This window comes from Dreissena polymorpha, chromosome 2 (assembly GCF_020536995.1).
Source record: "Dreissena polymorpha isolate Duluth1 chromosome 2, UMN_Dpol_1.0, whole genome shotgun sequence".
Classification (NCBI taxonomy): Eukaryota; Metazoa; Mollusca; class Bivalvia; order Myida; family Dreissenidae; genus Dreissena; species Dreissena polymorpha.
Window position 1 is genome coordinate 10895912 of NC_068356.1, and position 16632 is coordinate 10912543.

The 16632-nt window shown below is 37.2% G+C and overlaps 1 protein-coding gene across 1 annotated transcript; it reads left to right on the forward strand.

Moving 5' to 3' along the window:
* The first annotated feature begins 4646 nt into the window (after positions 1-4646).
* On the forward strand, positions 4647-5831 carry LOC127866129 (uncharacterized). The gene has a single exon (XM_052406530.1). It carries the CDS (start codon positions 4647-4649, stop codon positions 5829-5831), a length of 1185 nt encoding a protein of 394 aa, XP_052262490.1.
* The last annotated feature ends 10801 nt before the right edge of the window (positions 5832-16632 follow it).

Here is a 16632-nt window from a genome sequence, read left to right on the forward strand (position 1 = left end):
GATAACCCAAGAACGCTTTGGCCTAGGATCATGAAACTTCATAGGTACATTGATCATGACTCGCAGATGACCCCTATTGATTTTGAGATCACTAGGTCAAAGGTCAAGGTCACGGTGACCCGAAATAGTAAAATGGTTTTTGAATGATAACTCAAAAACGCATACGCCTAGGATCATGAAACTTCATGGGTAGATTGATCATGACTCGCAAATGACCCCTATTGATTTTGAGGTCACTAGGTCAAAGGTCAAGGTTACGGTGACCCGAAATAGTAAAATGTTTTCCGGATGATAACTCAAGAATGCATACGCCTAGGATCATGAAACTTCATGGGTAGATTGATCATGACTCGCAGATTACCCCTATTGATTTTGAGGTCACTAGATCAAAGATCAAGGTCACGGTGACCCGAAATAGTAAAATGTTTTCCGGATGATAACTCAAGAATGCATACGCCTAGGATCATGAAACTTCATGGGTAGATTGATCATGACTCGCAGATGATCCCTATTGATTTTGAGGTCACTAGGTCAAAGGTCAAGGTCACGTTGACCCGAAATAGTAAAATGGTTTTCGGATGATAACTCAAGAACGCATATGCCTAGGATCATGAAACTTCACAGGTAGATTGATCATGACTCGCAGATATCCCCTATTGATTTTGAGGTCACAAGGTCAAAGGTCAAGGTCGCGGTGACCCGAAATAGTAAAATGATTTTCAGATGATAACTCAAGAACGCTTTTGCCTTGGATCATGACACTTTATAGGTACATTGATCGTGACTCACAGATGACCCCTATTGATTTTCAGGTCACTAGGTCAAAGGTCAAGGTCACAGTGACAAAAAACGTATCACACAATGGCTGCCACTACAACGGACAGCCCATATGGGGGGGCATGCATGTTTTACAAACAGCCCTTGTTTGATGTTTTTTTTTCACAAGAAATCTATATGTTGCATTAAAAATACTTTATCTCCACAAACAACCAATAAGCTATTGAGGTTTAAAAGAAACATTTATATTTTATTGTCCAGTAAATACCGCAATATCAATACCGCAAACAAATACAAATAGCATAATAAAACGCTTTTCAGGGGTTTCACTGGCCCAAAAAAGTTGTCGCCAATTTATCGCGGTGTGAAAACCGCCCGTAATTCAAACTTAATCAATATGGACAATCATTTAAGGAACCTTACTACATTAATGAATAATGGCATATACTATATTTTTTATTACTCTGAGAAGTATGTTAATATCTACATAAATAACAATAAGTACCTTCATAAGTATTAATATTAAAAGCTTTATTTTTATATAACAAACATTTTTTCCACTTGATAAACCAGATAACCAACATAATATAATAACGTTAACAATATAAATGTTGCAGTATAATGCATAAATGTTTCAGAATTATTTATTAAAACCTAGACTCACACAAATATATATCATCTGAAAGGAAAAATAAATCAAACATCAGAAAATAAAGCATCTCAATTCAAATTGTTAAACAGTATATACATTTGGTCATTTGGACATGATATACATCAACTTCTGTTTATTATCAAATTTCACAAATTCTAAAACAACACCTTCTGTTTAAAGGTTTTCTGTTAGTTGTGGTGGTTGATTTCCAGGGTCAATTATTAAAAATGAATATTTTTTCACATCTTTTTCTTGACAGAAAGACCCAGGATAATTGCCACCATCCATTCTTGTTGTCTGAAATAACACAAAACATATTTGAACAAACTATATACAACAAATCAACACATAAATGTCACTATCTTAATATATGTCCGAATTTTAACATATCCGAAATATAGTACATCGAGTGAAGGACCTACATTTGATTTCAGAAATAGTTGGTATCTTAATTAAAATGTATCGTTCCCAGAACATTTTAATAATGGAACTGTTAAACACAAATGCCTGTTGAAACAAGTTAACATGTGTTTTTGTCATGGTATTGATTAAAGAAATAGCGTCCCTAATAATCGTTATAATTATTGATCTTCGTGACAGTTTATCCCAGGATAACATAATTGATAGTTCAATGTCATAAAGGAGCTGTTAATCAGATAATAACCCCCATAAACTTGACTATTTTATTTGGACATTCATAGTTTGAAATCGTTTTAGAGACTGTTGATTTTGCGATTTTTGAACTTTTGGTACGAACCAGTTCGGAACAAAACCAAAGTTTCGTACCCATTGATAATAACGAAAAAACACATATTATACGCACAAATTCGTCACTACAACTACATTTAACAACACATAAAATTTTATTCTCTAAAATATGACCGTATTTGTGCGTAAAATATGGAATGTTTAAAGTTGATAGGCGTAAATGGGTTTAGCATTTCGAGCACCTGTTAAATTAAAATCGTTCTTTTCTTATTGCTTTCATAATATTTATGCCCCCTTCGAAGAAGAGGGGGTATATTGCTTTGCTCATGTCGGTCGGTCGGTCGGTCCGTCCGTCCACCAGGTGGTTGTCATACGATAACTCAAGAACGCTTGGGCCTAGGATCTAGCTGAAATAATTCGCGTTCAGAATAAATCTGAACGCTGAAACTCCGGTCTGTAAAAACCATAACGAAAAATGAATACAATGATATTATATCAATATGCTTAAAATTGCAACATAACATAACCAACTCATAAAGTTTTAGTTAAGAAGTCCATTTTTACCTCAAATAGCGTCGAATTGAAGTTAAAAGGCATAATTTGTTTCAGTTTAACTTCTGCTTAAATCACAATACAATCACTGACCTCTCGTCATGTTATGAAATATTTAAATATCAACCAATCAGAAGAAGGCATTACAGTGTAATAGGCTGCGTTATCGATTAAAATCTACCTGCGGTATAGAGCGGGCACAGCGATTGGAATGGAAAATGTGAGTAGTGTGTTGATTTAAATTTGTCAGGCGTGCACAATTGAAAGATTCATTACATAATTCTTACGGAACATTATTGAGAAATGAATTATCTACACAGGTATGTAAATATTATTGCAATCCGTTGATATTAACTGTCTGATATCGGGGCTTGAATGTTGCGCACCAAATTCCTTGCGCATCAATATAGACAAAGAAGGAAAACTTTCGCTATTAAAAAGATAGAGTGGACTATTGACACCAAGAGTCTGCCAAAGCAAAAATCATCAAAAGAATCTATGGCGGCAATTTATATTGACTACCTAGGATCATGAAACTTCATAGGTACATTGATCATGACTCGCAGATGACCCCTATTGATTTTGAGGTCACTAGGTCAAAGGTCAAGGTCACGGTGACTCGAAATAGTAAAATGGTTTTTGAATGATAACTCAAGAATGCATACGCGGCCAACAGGGCACACTCTGAACAATATTACTGAAGCAACTGGTCTGTAATCCTAAATCTATAATTATCAGTCCAATGAAACATCATCCTTTTATTAAAATACAGTGGATAAGTAAAAATATTATCAAAATATGACTTTTTTGTATATTTTGTATATTCAATATTGTGTTAATGTTTAATTTTATTGATTATTATAAATATAAGCAGGACAGGGGAGGTAATACACTCTTATATACAGGGAAAACAGATGCAATAAGTTTAAAATTATTGTTACAGCATTTGCCTCCGTTGTAATATATTTAAATTTTACCAAATGTAAGGCTAACTGCATTTTTGTAATGCATACTACTACTACTACTACTACTACTACTACTGCTGCTGCTGCTGCAGCTGCTGCTACTGCTGCTGCTACTACTACTACTTCTACTACTTCTACTACTACTACTACTACTACTACTACTACTACTACTACTACTACTACTACTACTACTACTACTACTAGTACTACTACTACTCTACTACTACTCCACTACTACTACTACTACTACTACTACTACTACTACTACTACTACTACTACTACTACTACTACTACTACTAATACTAATACTACTAACTACACCACCACCACCACCCAAACACCCACCCACCCAACCCCACCCAACCCCACCCACCCACCCACCAACCACCACCACCACCACCACCACCACCATTCACAGTGACAAAAAACGTATTCACACAATGCAGTGCTCCAGCTAGGATTTGAAAAGGGCAGGGGGGCGGGCTATTTTGTCAAAAGGGCACTTTCCACGCTCAGTATTTTGTCAAAAGGGCACTTTCGAGTGCGCTGGCATTTCTGGAATGCTTCCTGTTGCATGTTAATTTATATGTTATTAATAATTCTTAGAATCTATTATTGCCATTATTATTAAACCATTCTAATATATTTCAAGAATGAGGACTAAATTAATTACAATGTAATCAGAGATTTATAAATAATCTTAATCGTAAAAAAAATTATATAAATATAAATAATTAGAACTTCTGTAACTAATCACATGCTGGACAACGAATCCACTTACAAGAACTATATTGATGGTGATTACGGTGTACACATAAGCTGCATGAAACAAAGCGATGGGAACTCTCGCTCTTGGGCTACAGAGGCGGAAATATTAGCGGCTTCAACATTATACGACGTAGACATATACGTGAAACAATACAGCAATGGATGCTTTAGTTGGCTGCGATTTCCGGTCGAAAGAGAATCGCCAAACCGGAAGTTCATTTGTATGCGGCTTGAAAACCAGCACTTTGACTTTATTCGGCAACAGGAAAGACCTACGTCCGTGATTACAAAAGAAACAACACTGTCCTCGGAGGAAATGCAAACCACACGGTGCATGGCAAAAACAAAGACGAAACATGACGAAAACAAAATGAGTGTTGTTACCAACCTGTCAAAGAAGACGTTAACTGATGCTCAGATATCCCTGCTGTCGAAGGGACTGAAGTTCATACCGACTAGAAAAACAATAGACAAAGGAAAATTACTTACAGACTTGTCAGCGTGGGAACGCCGTATGCGCTTAAAAGAATATTTCTATTCAGAAGACGCTGAACACAGAACCAGGAATGATGAGCATCAATACAAAAAGAAGACCTCGACGTGGACTCCAAAGGCTGGCCGCGACAAATGGCTGGACACATATATACAAGCGGTCAAAGACGACATCATTTGCGGATTAAAACGAAAATTTAAATATAATCTAAGCAAATCGGAAGAACAGGCAATCAAAGAATTACTCCACGACGATGACATAGTAATTCGCCCTGCCGACAAGGGGTCGGGGATAGTGATAATGGACAGGGAAGACTATGTCAAGAAGATGAAGTGCGAAATGCCGGACAGTGAGACATACGTCGCGGTGACGGATGATAAAACAAGGATTGTGGAAAACAAAGTGAAGAAAGTGGCCGATACCCTATACAAGAAGGGGTCGATCGACAGTGACATTAAAAGGTATCTCACCAGCGGCGTTGGAACTTCCGGTAAGCTTCAGGGCAACCCGAAGCTTCATAAACATGGGATGCCTCTCCGCACTATTGTAAACGGCCGCAATCACCCGACAGAGAAGATGGCGGAAATGGTGGAGAATGAATTGCGCGATCATGTGACGTCACTTCCGTCGTATTTGAGTGATACAACTGACTTCCTAAACAAAATAACACAGATACAGCAGCCGTTACCAGACGGTACCATCATATTTTGTTTGGATGTAAAGGCTCTTTACCCCAGCGTACCAAGAGAAGAAGCCCGTGCTGCAGTAATTGAAGCTCTCAATCGGCGAATGCAACCGGAAGTACCAACCAACGACATGATCACAATGATGGACACTGTTCTAAATAACAAAACCATTTCATTCAATGGAGACCACTACATGCAAAATGAAGGAACTGCTATAGGATCGCACTGAGGAATGAATTGCGCATCGACCTACATGGGAGCCTGGGAGACAGAGTTATTTTCAAAATCAAATAAACATCCAATAGCCTACTTCCGGTTTGTTGATGATGTTTGGGGCTTGTGGACACATGGTTTGGAGGCACTAAAGACATTCCATGCGGTTGCAAATGAAATCCATCCACGCATACAGCTAGAGCTCCGCTACTCCACAGAGCAGCTCGAATTCCTAGACACCATGACGTCTATTCGAAAAGGAAGGCTGGTTTCAGACCTATATACCAAACCAACAGATCGGCACCTCTACCTGCACATGGACTCTTCGCATACCGAGTCTACGAAGAAGGCCATTCCGTACGGCTTAGGTGTGAGGCTGAAAAGAATATGTTCGGAAGAGACGGACTACAAAAAACACAGAGATGAGATAAAAGAGCAACTACAGAAGTGAGGATACAATGGCCGATTCGTCGAGACAGAGCTGAAGAAAGTTGATAGCAAGAAGCGAGAAAATCTGCTGCATACGAAAGTGCCTTCAAAAAGTACTTCCAGGGTACCGCTCGTTATCACTTTCTCCAGAGCGCTACCAAATGTCGGCCATATCCTCCGGAAACACCTGCCAACACTCCACATTTCAGACCATATGAAAAACGTATTTCCTGAACCCCCGTTAGCAGCATTCAGAAGAGACTGCAACCTTCAAGACATATTGGTTCATAAAAAGCACAACCGGATGTTTTTCCGAGTTCCTAACAGGAGCGGACCTTGTGGGGCACAGAGGTGCGCGATCTGTCCATACATGATGGAGGCTGAAACGTTCAGCGACACCACCGGCAAAAGCTACAATGTGCGGAACGAGGTCACCTGCAAATCCACCAATGTAGTCTACGCTGTACACTGCGAACGGTGTAAGACCTTCATATACGTAGGAGAAACGGGAGATACCCTGTACCAGCGACATCTTCTTAACCTGTCGCGGATACGGACTCGACACAACGACCCGGTAGCCGAACACTTCTACACAAACGGCCACAGCGTCGCAGACTTCCGGGTTATGGGACTCGAAAAATTAAATGGAACCGACGAGTACTGGAAGACCATCGAACAACTTTGGAAGCGCAAACTGAGGACGTTCAAACCATATGGACTAAACACAAAAGACTAAAATTGGCGCGCAATGTAACGTGCGATAATATAACGTCACTTCCGCTAAAGATGATATGCTTATTCACAAATAAACGCCGCTGAAGAAGACCGAGAGGTCGAAAGCTACGGCAAATTTAATAAAAGCGTTTTATTATATATATATATATATATATATATATATATATATATATATATATATTAATTTATTTTATTTATTTTTTTTATGGGCAGGGTGGCGGGGCCTGGGAAGGGCAGGGCGGAGGTTGGTAAGGGTAGGGCGGGGCGCCCTTCAATTTAGGCCTAGCTGGAGCACTGCACAATTGCTGCTACTACAACTTATAGCCCATATAGGGAGGCATGCATGTTTTACAAACAGCCCTTGTTTTTAGTCATTTTAATACTATCAATTTTATAAAATTGTAAACAAATAATAAAATATTTACTTACAAATCGATTCCATTCAGGATTTTATTTGACGGTTGCATAATTATTGGGAAATTAGCAGACTTTGCTGATGAAAGCGTTGTAGCGTTCATCAACTTCTTGCAAAAACAATGATGGCGTAGCTGTTGGTAAATTCCAGCACATGTACACGATGAAGGAGGTTCGCGTATTAATGTGGGTAATTAAAACCGGGTTTATTATGATGATTTATAACTCATTTGAACTTTTTCTAAAACCCGGCAAGCGTTTCGTGTTTAAAAGCCACCTTTTGGCATCCGAAAAAAAAGGTTAATTTTTTTTTTTGGTTTCGTCAAAAATTGGAGTCGGCGGGTCCGAAAATCATTTTATTAAAAAACTCTGGCCTTAGTATTAACTTATTTGATTGTATTTTAAAATTAAATGGATTCTGTGTAAACAAGTCATTTACTTCCTTCATTCCCATAGCATTGGATATGAGTAAATCATTAGTGTTTGTTTGGGTCCTGTTGAGTGTAGCTGAATGTGTGTATTTGTGATCGCCTTTTGTCCATCGGGCGTCTTCCGTCGTGCATTGTGTGGCGTCAACATTTGCCTTGTTAACACCATAGAGGCCACATTTAATGTCCAATCTTCATGAAATTTGGTCAGAAGATTGGTCTCAATAATATCTTGGATGAGTTCGAAAATGGTTACGTTTGCTTAAAAACATGGCTGCCAAGGGGCAGGGCATTTTTCCTTAAATGGCTATAGTAAAATCTTGTTAACACTCTAGAGGCCACATTTATTGTCCGATCTTCATGAAACTGGGTCAGAAGATTAATCCTAATAATATCTTGGACAAATTGAAAAATTATGCCAGTTGGTTGAAAAACATGGCCGCGAGGGAGCGGGGCATTTTTTCTTATATGGCTATAGTAAAACCTTGTTAACACTCTAGAGGCCACATTTATTTTCCGATCTTCATGAAACTTGGTCAGAAGATTTGTCCCAATGATATCTTGGATGAGTTCGAAAATGGTTTCGGTTGCTGTAAAAACATGGCCACCTGGGGGCGGGGCATTTTTTCTTATATGGCTATAGTAAAACCTTGTTAAAACTCTAGAGGCCACATTTATTGTCCAATCTTCATGAAATTTGGTCAGAAGATTGGTCTCAAGATATCTTGGATGAGTTAGAAAATGGTTACGTTTGCTTGGAAAACATGGCTGCCAAGGGGCGGGGCATTTTTAGCTCGACTAGTATATATGAAATATATATAGTGGAGCTATCCTACTCACCCCGGCGTCGGCTTGAGCGTGCAGATAATAAAGTTTGCGTACCACCCCAAATATTTTCTGCCCCACCCTCTGGCGGCCATGTTTTTCCACACATCTCCCTTGACCTATTGCTTTTATATATTTCATACTTCTTTACCAACATGACCCCTATCTATAAACAAGAGCAGACAACTGTATCAAGCATTTTGTAAGAATTATGGCCCTTTTTTCACTTAGAATATGCATATAATTGATAAACCTATGTTTAAGTTTGCGTACCACCTCAATTATTTTCTATGTCCCTTGACATATTGCTTTCATATTTTGCATACTTCTTTACCAACATGATCCCAATCTATAAACAAGAGCAAACAACTCTATCAAGCATTTTGACAGAATTATGGCCCCTTTGATACTTAGATAATTGAACATTTGGTTAAGTTTTGTGTTTTGGTCCATTTTACTCCTAAAGTATCATGGCTATTGCTTTCAGACTTGGAAAACTCGCTGACTATCGTAAGGGGACTGTACAGGGCAAGTTGCATAACTCTTGTTGGCTTTTTAATGGAATTATGGCCCTTTTTGTCTTAGTAACTTTGAATATTTTGTTTAATTTTGTGTTTAGATCCACTTTACTTCTAAAGTATCAAGGCTATTGCTTTCAAACTTCAAAGACTTTCTTACTATCATGATGGTACTGTACCTGGCAATTAGACCTTGACCTTTGAATGACCTTGACTCTGAAGGTCAAATTAATAAATTTGCTTAAATTGCCATGACTGCTTTATTTATGATCACATTTGATTCATACTTTGACACAAAACAACACTTACCTGACATACCACAATTGACTCCATCCAAACCATTCTGGTCTGTTGAATAACTAGGCTGCCAGGGTGTTCACTAGTCATGAAAGTTGGTAAGAACATTTTTTTCTTATGACATCTTGGGCTGCACAGAACAGGTCAGTTCCTTTGAATCTCAGGTGAGCAACTCTTGTCATGAAATTTGGTCAGAACATTTTTTTCCTAGATACAAGAATTGAGTTCGAATATGGTTCCGGTCCATTGAAAAACATGGCTCCAAGGGAGGGGGGTGCATTTTCCTTATATTTATATAGTAAAAAAGCTTGTAAACACTCTAGAAGTCACATTATTGCCCAATCATCATGAAACTTGGTGAAAACATTGCTTTTATTTATATCTCAGATGAGTTCGAAAATAGTTCAAATCGGTAAAAAAAACATGGCCGCCAGGAGGGGTGGGGCAGTTTTCCTTATATGACTATAGAGAAACCTTGTGAACACTCTAGAAGTCACATTTTTTGCCTAATCATCGTGAAACTTGGTTAAGACATTGGTTTTATTGATATATGGGACAAATTTGAAAATGGCTCAGATCGATGAAAAAAAACACTTTTTAGCTCGACCATTACAGTCCAACCTGTACCTACGACCACCTTTTAATAGCGACCAACAGTCAATAATGACCACACCGATTTCCTCCCGAACGATTTCCCTATATATTGAACCTGCGAATAAAGCCCACCTGCGAACAAAGACCATTAAGACCGCCCTTTTACATTCCCAAAAGTCCATTTTGATAGCTTACAGCGACCACTGCAGTCATAAAAATCAACGATTTCGCAACAGGCAAAAAACAAAATGGCCGCCATGCCGCTGTGTAGTCATGTGATACACATCTTACAAGTGGACTCGTCGGTCGCTATGGAGATATTGTCAAGTGACACTCTATCGCACTCGATAGCAGTTGTTTGTTTATTAAATACGCATTGCTAATTGGTAGTAGCCTGCTTCTTTTATGCATTTGACAGTTTATCAAAAGTGTAAAAATTTGCCTTTGTATTTAAGTGACTCGCGATTAATGTACTAATTGCCAAAACTATCAAAGACAAGTTTGGAGCTTTCATCAACTCATTAAGGAAATTAACGGTTTCATATCAATTACGATGCCTTAAACACAAACATTTTGATAGTCATTCTCTTCTTAAATTTCTCCGTAATAAGATGTGCATAAATTATAGATAAGTAAATTGTCAGTTCAAGTTAACAATCATGGCTTCCAAGCGTAAGTTCTTGACGTTAGAAGAACGCGTTAATGTCATTTGTTTGTACGGTAAAGGACACAGTTGTAGACGAGTGGCTAGTGATCTTGGTGTAGGCAAAACTAAAATCCAGAACATTCTGAAGCGTAAACGTGTGAGTCTGGGGGGAGGGGGGACGGGGGACGGGGGTCGAATTGCTTATTGTGTTTTGTTGTTTCTACTGGTATGTTGAGTATCTGTCTGATATTTTATTCTTGGATGTTTCAGTCTTATATAAATCAGATGTCATTTATTGTCCATTATTGTCAACTTTACTGGTTGTGTAGTAGTGCTTCATGTATACATGTTTGCTATGTTATGTGTATTTTGCACTTTTTTCTTAGTAGAATTACATGTACATATACATGTATGTCAATAGTTATTTATACATGTATATGATTAATGTAATAAATAATAAAAACGTAAGGGAATGGAAATAATAAATATAAAAACAAAACTGTGTTTTCAATCCTTTATTATGCCTCCCTTCAAAGAAGAGGGGGTATATTGCTTGTTCATGTCGGTCGGTCGGTCCGTCCGTCCACCAGGTGGTTGTCATACGATAACTCAAGAACGCTTGGGCCTAGGATCATGAAACTTCATAGGTACATTGATCATGACTCGCAGATGACCCCTATTGATTTTGAGGTCACTAGGTCAAAAGTCAAGGTCACGGTGACTCGAAATAGTAAATGGTTTTTGAATGATAACTCAAGAATGCATACGCGGCCAACAGGGCACACTCTGAACAATATTACTGAAGCAACTGGTCTGTAATCCTAAATCTATAATTATCAGTCCAATGAAACATCATCCGTTTAGTAAAATACAGTGGATCAGTAAAAATATTATCAGAATATGATATTTTATTTATATTTTGTATATTCAATATTGTGTTAATGTTTAATTTTGTTGATTAATATAAATATAAGCAGGACAGGGGAGGTAATACACTATTATATCTTTCTTATATACAGGGGAAACAAATGCAATAAGTTTAAATTTATTGTTACAGCATTTGCCTCCGTTGTAATATATTTAAATTTTACCAAATGTAAGGCTAACTGCATTTTTGTAATGCATACTACTACTTCTACTACTACTACTACTGCTGTTGCTGCTGCTGCAGCTGCTGCTGCTGCTGCAGCTGCTGCTGCTACTACTTCTACTACTACGACTACTACTACTACTACTACTACTACTACTACTACTACTACTACTACTACTACTACTACTACTACTACTACTACTACTACTACTACTACTACTACTACTACTACTACTACTACTACTACTACTACTTCTACTACTACTCTACTACTACTACTACTACTACTACTACTACTACTACTACTACTACTACTACTACTACTACTTCTACTACTACTACTACTACTACTACTACTACCAGTGCCCCAGCTAGGATTTGAAAAGGGCAGGGGGGCTTTTTTGTCAAAAGGGCACTTTCGACGCGCAGTATTTTGTCAAAAGGGCACGTTCGACGCGCAGTATTTTGTGAAAAGGGCAGGTTCGAGCGCGCGGGTGTTTCTGGAATGCTTCCTATTGCATGTTAATTTATGTTATAAATAATTGTATTATTCCCATTATTATTAAACCATTCAAATATAATGTCTATAATGAGGATTAAACTAATTACAATGTAATAAGAGATTTATGAATTATCATATGTAAAAAAAATAAAAAAATAAAATTTTTTTGAGGGGGGGGGGGCAGGGCGGGGGTTCGTTGGGGGGGGGGCAGGGCGGAGGTTTGGGAGGGCAGGGCCCGGTGCCCTTCGATTTAGGCCTAGCTGGAGCACTGTACTACTACTACTACTATTTCTTCTGCTACCACCACCACCACCACCACCGTTCACTGTGACAAAAAACGTATTCACACAATGGCTGCTACTACAACTTATATCCCATAAAGGGGGGCATGCATGTTTTACAAACAGCCCTCGTTTCATTTGATACGATATTCTGTTTAAAATAAAATGTCTTTAAAAAAATGTGTAATTTTTATTGCTTGTCATATCCGCAGGTCAATAGTTAATGGTTGTGGTGCAATCGTTTTCGTTCTTGGACACTGCATCCCTTCAATGAAATTTATTTACCTCAATATCTCATATTTGAACTTAAAATTCTTTTGGGAGAAATGGTCCAGACAACTGGATAAAACAGCAACAATATGCTAACCCATTCTTTTTCGAGGAACATAATTGAGAATTCCTGTGCTAGCCCCCAATCACAGTATGTTGGGGTATAATAATAATCAAACTTTGTTTTTCTTCTCAAAAGATTGTCGTAGATTACAAGTTGATGAATATATAAACCAAGACTACAAGTTTTAGAAAGCCATTTTTTCCATTTATTTTTATTGATAAACAAGGTTTTGTAACAATCTATACTATACATAGATAGCTTTAACAGCTCAATGTGGCTCACCTGAAACTGATTGTTTCCTAGTGGTGTTAACTAATTTTTCATGAAGATCTAGAAAAAAGGCATTGTGAGTATGAACAAACTATTTGCGTCTATCCGATCTAGTTAAGTCTTGTTACCGAGATCCTACTTTTATTTATTTGAACATTCTGATCAACTGCCATGAAGATCTGGTAAAACATGTAAGTTTTAACATGGATTTTAATGATTTTAGTTATTGATCAAATGCTTGGAAGCACATGACCCACTTTGGAACGTGACCTGTTAATCACTGAGACTAGACCTTGTGACCTAAATGTTAAATATGCTACTTTCATGCTTGACTTTGAAATCATTTAAAATAATGTTCTAACCAATTTACAAGTGGATCAGAGAGAGAATGTGACCACTAAAGTATTAACAGACCTTTTCTTATATTTGACCTAGTTCCCTAATTTTTGATAGAATATGAAACCAAAAATGGCATAGAGGTGACTAGTTTCATAAGAATCTGGCAAAGAGATGACACCCAAATTTAAACATTGTAAAATGATATCTTATGTGTTCACAATAAACTTTGGATAAAATACAACAAAGAGTGATAACAAAAGCTCACCTTGTTACATCATAACAAGTGAGCAAAATAACAAAAACTATGACATCATATAATTGCTCAGTTACTTCCAATAACAATAAAATGTTACTTTTGAAACAAATACAATACCGTCCCTTTCTTACTACAGGCTGTTCTAAAAAAAGATAGCCCTGTATCGCTCTCCCAAAACTCCTTCTATAGTGTCAAAAACTTGTGTATGATTTGACTAAGTAGTAAACTAGCTTTAGCCTGCCAGGACCAACTTGCAAATTCAGCTTTTGATTTGATTAAGATGGACATTGTAAGCAATTTTCATGAAAATCAGGAAGATAATGTGACCTGTAGAAAGGTAAAGAAAGTTTTCTATATTTTGACCTAATGACCTAGTTTTTGACAAACTACCAACTTTCAAACTGAAACTTTATTTCATCGAGATAACATTCAATTTTTCCAATTTTCATGAAGATCTGGAAGAAAATGTGACCTCTGGAGTGTTCACTAACCTTTTCTGTGATTTGGTTTGTTGACCTAGTTTGGACCACATATGACCTACTTTCAAACTTAACCTAGAATTGACAGAGATGAACATTTACCAACATAAGACAAATAAGGGCTGTTTGTAAAACATGCATGCCCCCCATATGAGCTGTCAGTTATAGTGGTAGTCATTGTGTGAATACATTTTTTGTAACCGTGACCTTGACATTTGACCAAGTGACCTGAAAATCAATAGGGATTATCTGTCAGCCATGATCAATTTACCTATGAAGTTTCATGATCCCAGGCCTTGCTTTTCTTGAGTTATCATCAGGAAACCTTTTTACTGTTAAAAGTCATTGTGACCTTGACCTTTGACCAAGTGATCTGAAAATCAATAAGGGTTATATACCAGTCATGATCAATGTACCTATAAAGTTTAATGGTCCTAGGCGTAAACATTTTTGAGATATCATCTGGATACTATTTTACTGCTTTGAGTCACTTTGACCTTGACCTTTGACCTGGTGACCTAAACATCAATAGGGGTAATCTGCAAGTCATGATCAATGTACCTATGAAGTTTCATGATCCTAGACGTAAGCATTCTTGAGTTATCATCCGGAAATCATTAAACTGTTTTGACTCACTGTGACCTTGACCTAATGACCTGAACATCAATAGGGGCCATCTGCAAGTCATGATCAATGTACCTATGAAGTTTCATGATCCTAGGCGAAAGCTTTCTTGTGTTATCATCCGGAAACTATTTTACTGAGTCAAGTCACTGTGACCTTGACCTTTGACCTAGTGACCTGAGAGTCAATAGGGGTCATCTGCCAGTCATGATCAATGTACCTATATGTGTTCTTGAGTTTTTATCAGGAAACCATTTTACTATTTCAGATCACCGTGACCTTGACCTTTGATATATTGACCTGAAAATCAATAGTGGTCAACTGCGAGTCATGATAAATCTACCTATCAAGTTTCATGATCCTAGGCCTATGCGTTCTTGAGTTATCATCCGGAAACCATTTTACTATTTCAGGTCACTGTGACATTGACCTTTGACCTAGTGACCTGAACATTTAGAGGGGTCATCTTCGAGTCATGATCAATGTACCTATGAAGTTTCATGATCCTAGGCATAAGCGTTCTTGAGTTATCATCCGGAAACCATTTTACTATTTCTTTTTTTTGTTAAACGTCGTCAATTATTAATTGTATATAGATTTCTCTATAGTTTGAAAAACATTTAGGCAAATATTTCTCATGTAAGATAAAATGCAAATAATTAATAAAATATTCCCCTTTAATCAGTATGTTGATTTATCGGTCAATAACAATATCACTTTGAACATTCAATTATTTAAAAGTTATAACAAAAATTAAATGTTCTCCGAACAAATGACTCATAACACATATAAAAGATTGATAGGAAGATATGAACAAATCAAGGTTGCTAGGTTGCCCGCCTAGAATGGTCCTGTTAGTATGGAAGTACTTGATATATAAATTTATTAGCCTGTCGGTGTTGTAAAGACATAAAATATTTTATGAATGTCTCAAAGTGTAGAATTATTTTGCATTTAGTAAAAGAAAGGCAACATATAACCCTTAAGTTGCTGACGAGAACTTGTGGCTAAATACAACTAAAAAGAGGCATTATGATTCTTGAAAATAAAAGTAAACATCATTATATATGAATTTTCTGATCAAAAGTGTTATTTTTAGTGAATAGGGGAAATACATTTTCAAGAATAAACAATATAATTATAAATGTTTTGGCGAAGTGCATCATAGTATTATCATAGTACAGTTTTGGTCTAAAAATCCCGTAACATTTTTAGCTCATCTATTTTTTTTTAAATGAGCTATTGTCATCACCTTGGCGTCGGCGTCGGCGTCCGGTTAAGTTTTGCGTTTAGGTTCACTTTTCTCAGAAAGTATCAATGCTATTGCATTCAAACTTGGTACACTTACTTACTATCATGAGGGGACTGGGCAGGCAAAGTTAGATAACTCTGGCATGCATTTTGACTGAATTATGTGCCCTTTGTATACTTAGAAAATTGAAAATTTTGGTTAAGTTTTGCGTTTAGGTCCATTTTTTTCAGAAAGTATCAATGCTATTGCATTCAAACTTGGTACACTTACTTACTATCATGAGGGGACTGGGCAGGCAAAGTTAGATAACTCTGGCGTGCATTTTGACAGAATTATGTGCCCTTTTTATACTTAGAAAAGGTTAAGTTTTGTGTTAAGGTCCATTTTATTCCTTAAGTATCAAAGCTATTGCTTTCATACTTGCAACACTTACAAACTATCATTAGGGGCCTGTGCAGGCAAAGTAATGTAACTCTGACTGGCATTTTGACATAATTATGTGCC

Bases quoted from the DNA above. Each gene is read 5' to 3' on its own strand.
- LOC127866129 (XM_052406530.1), top strand. From the start codon at position 4,647: ATGCGGCTTGAAAACCAGCACTTTGACTTTATTCGGCAACAGGAAAGA.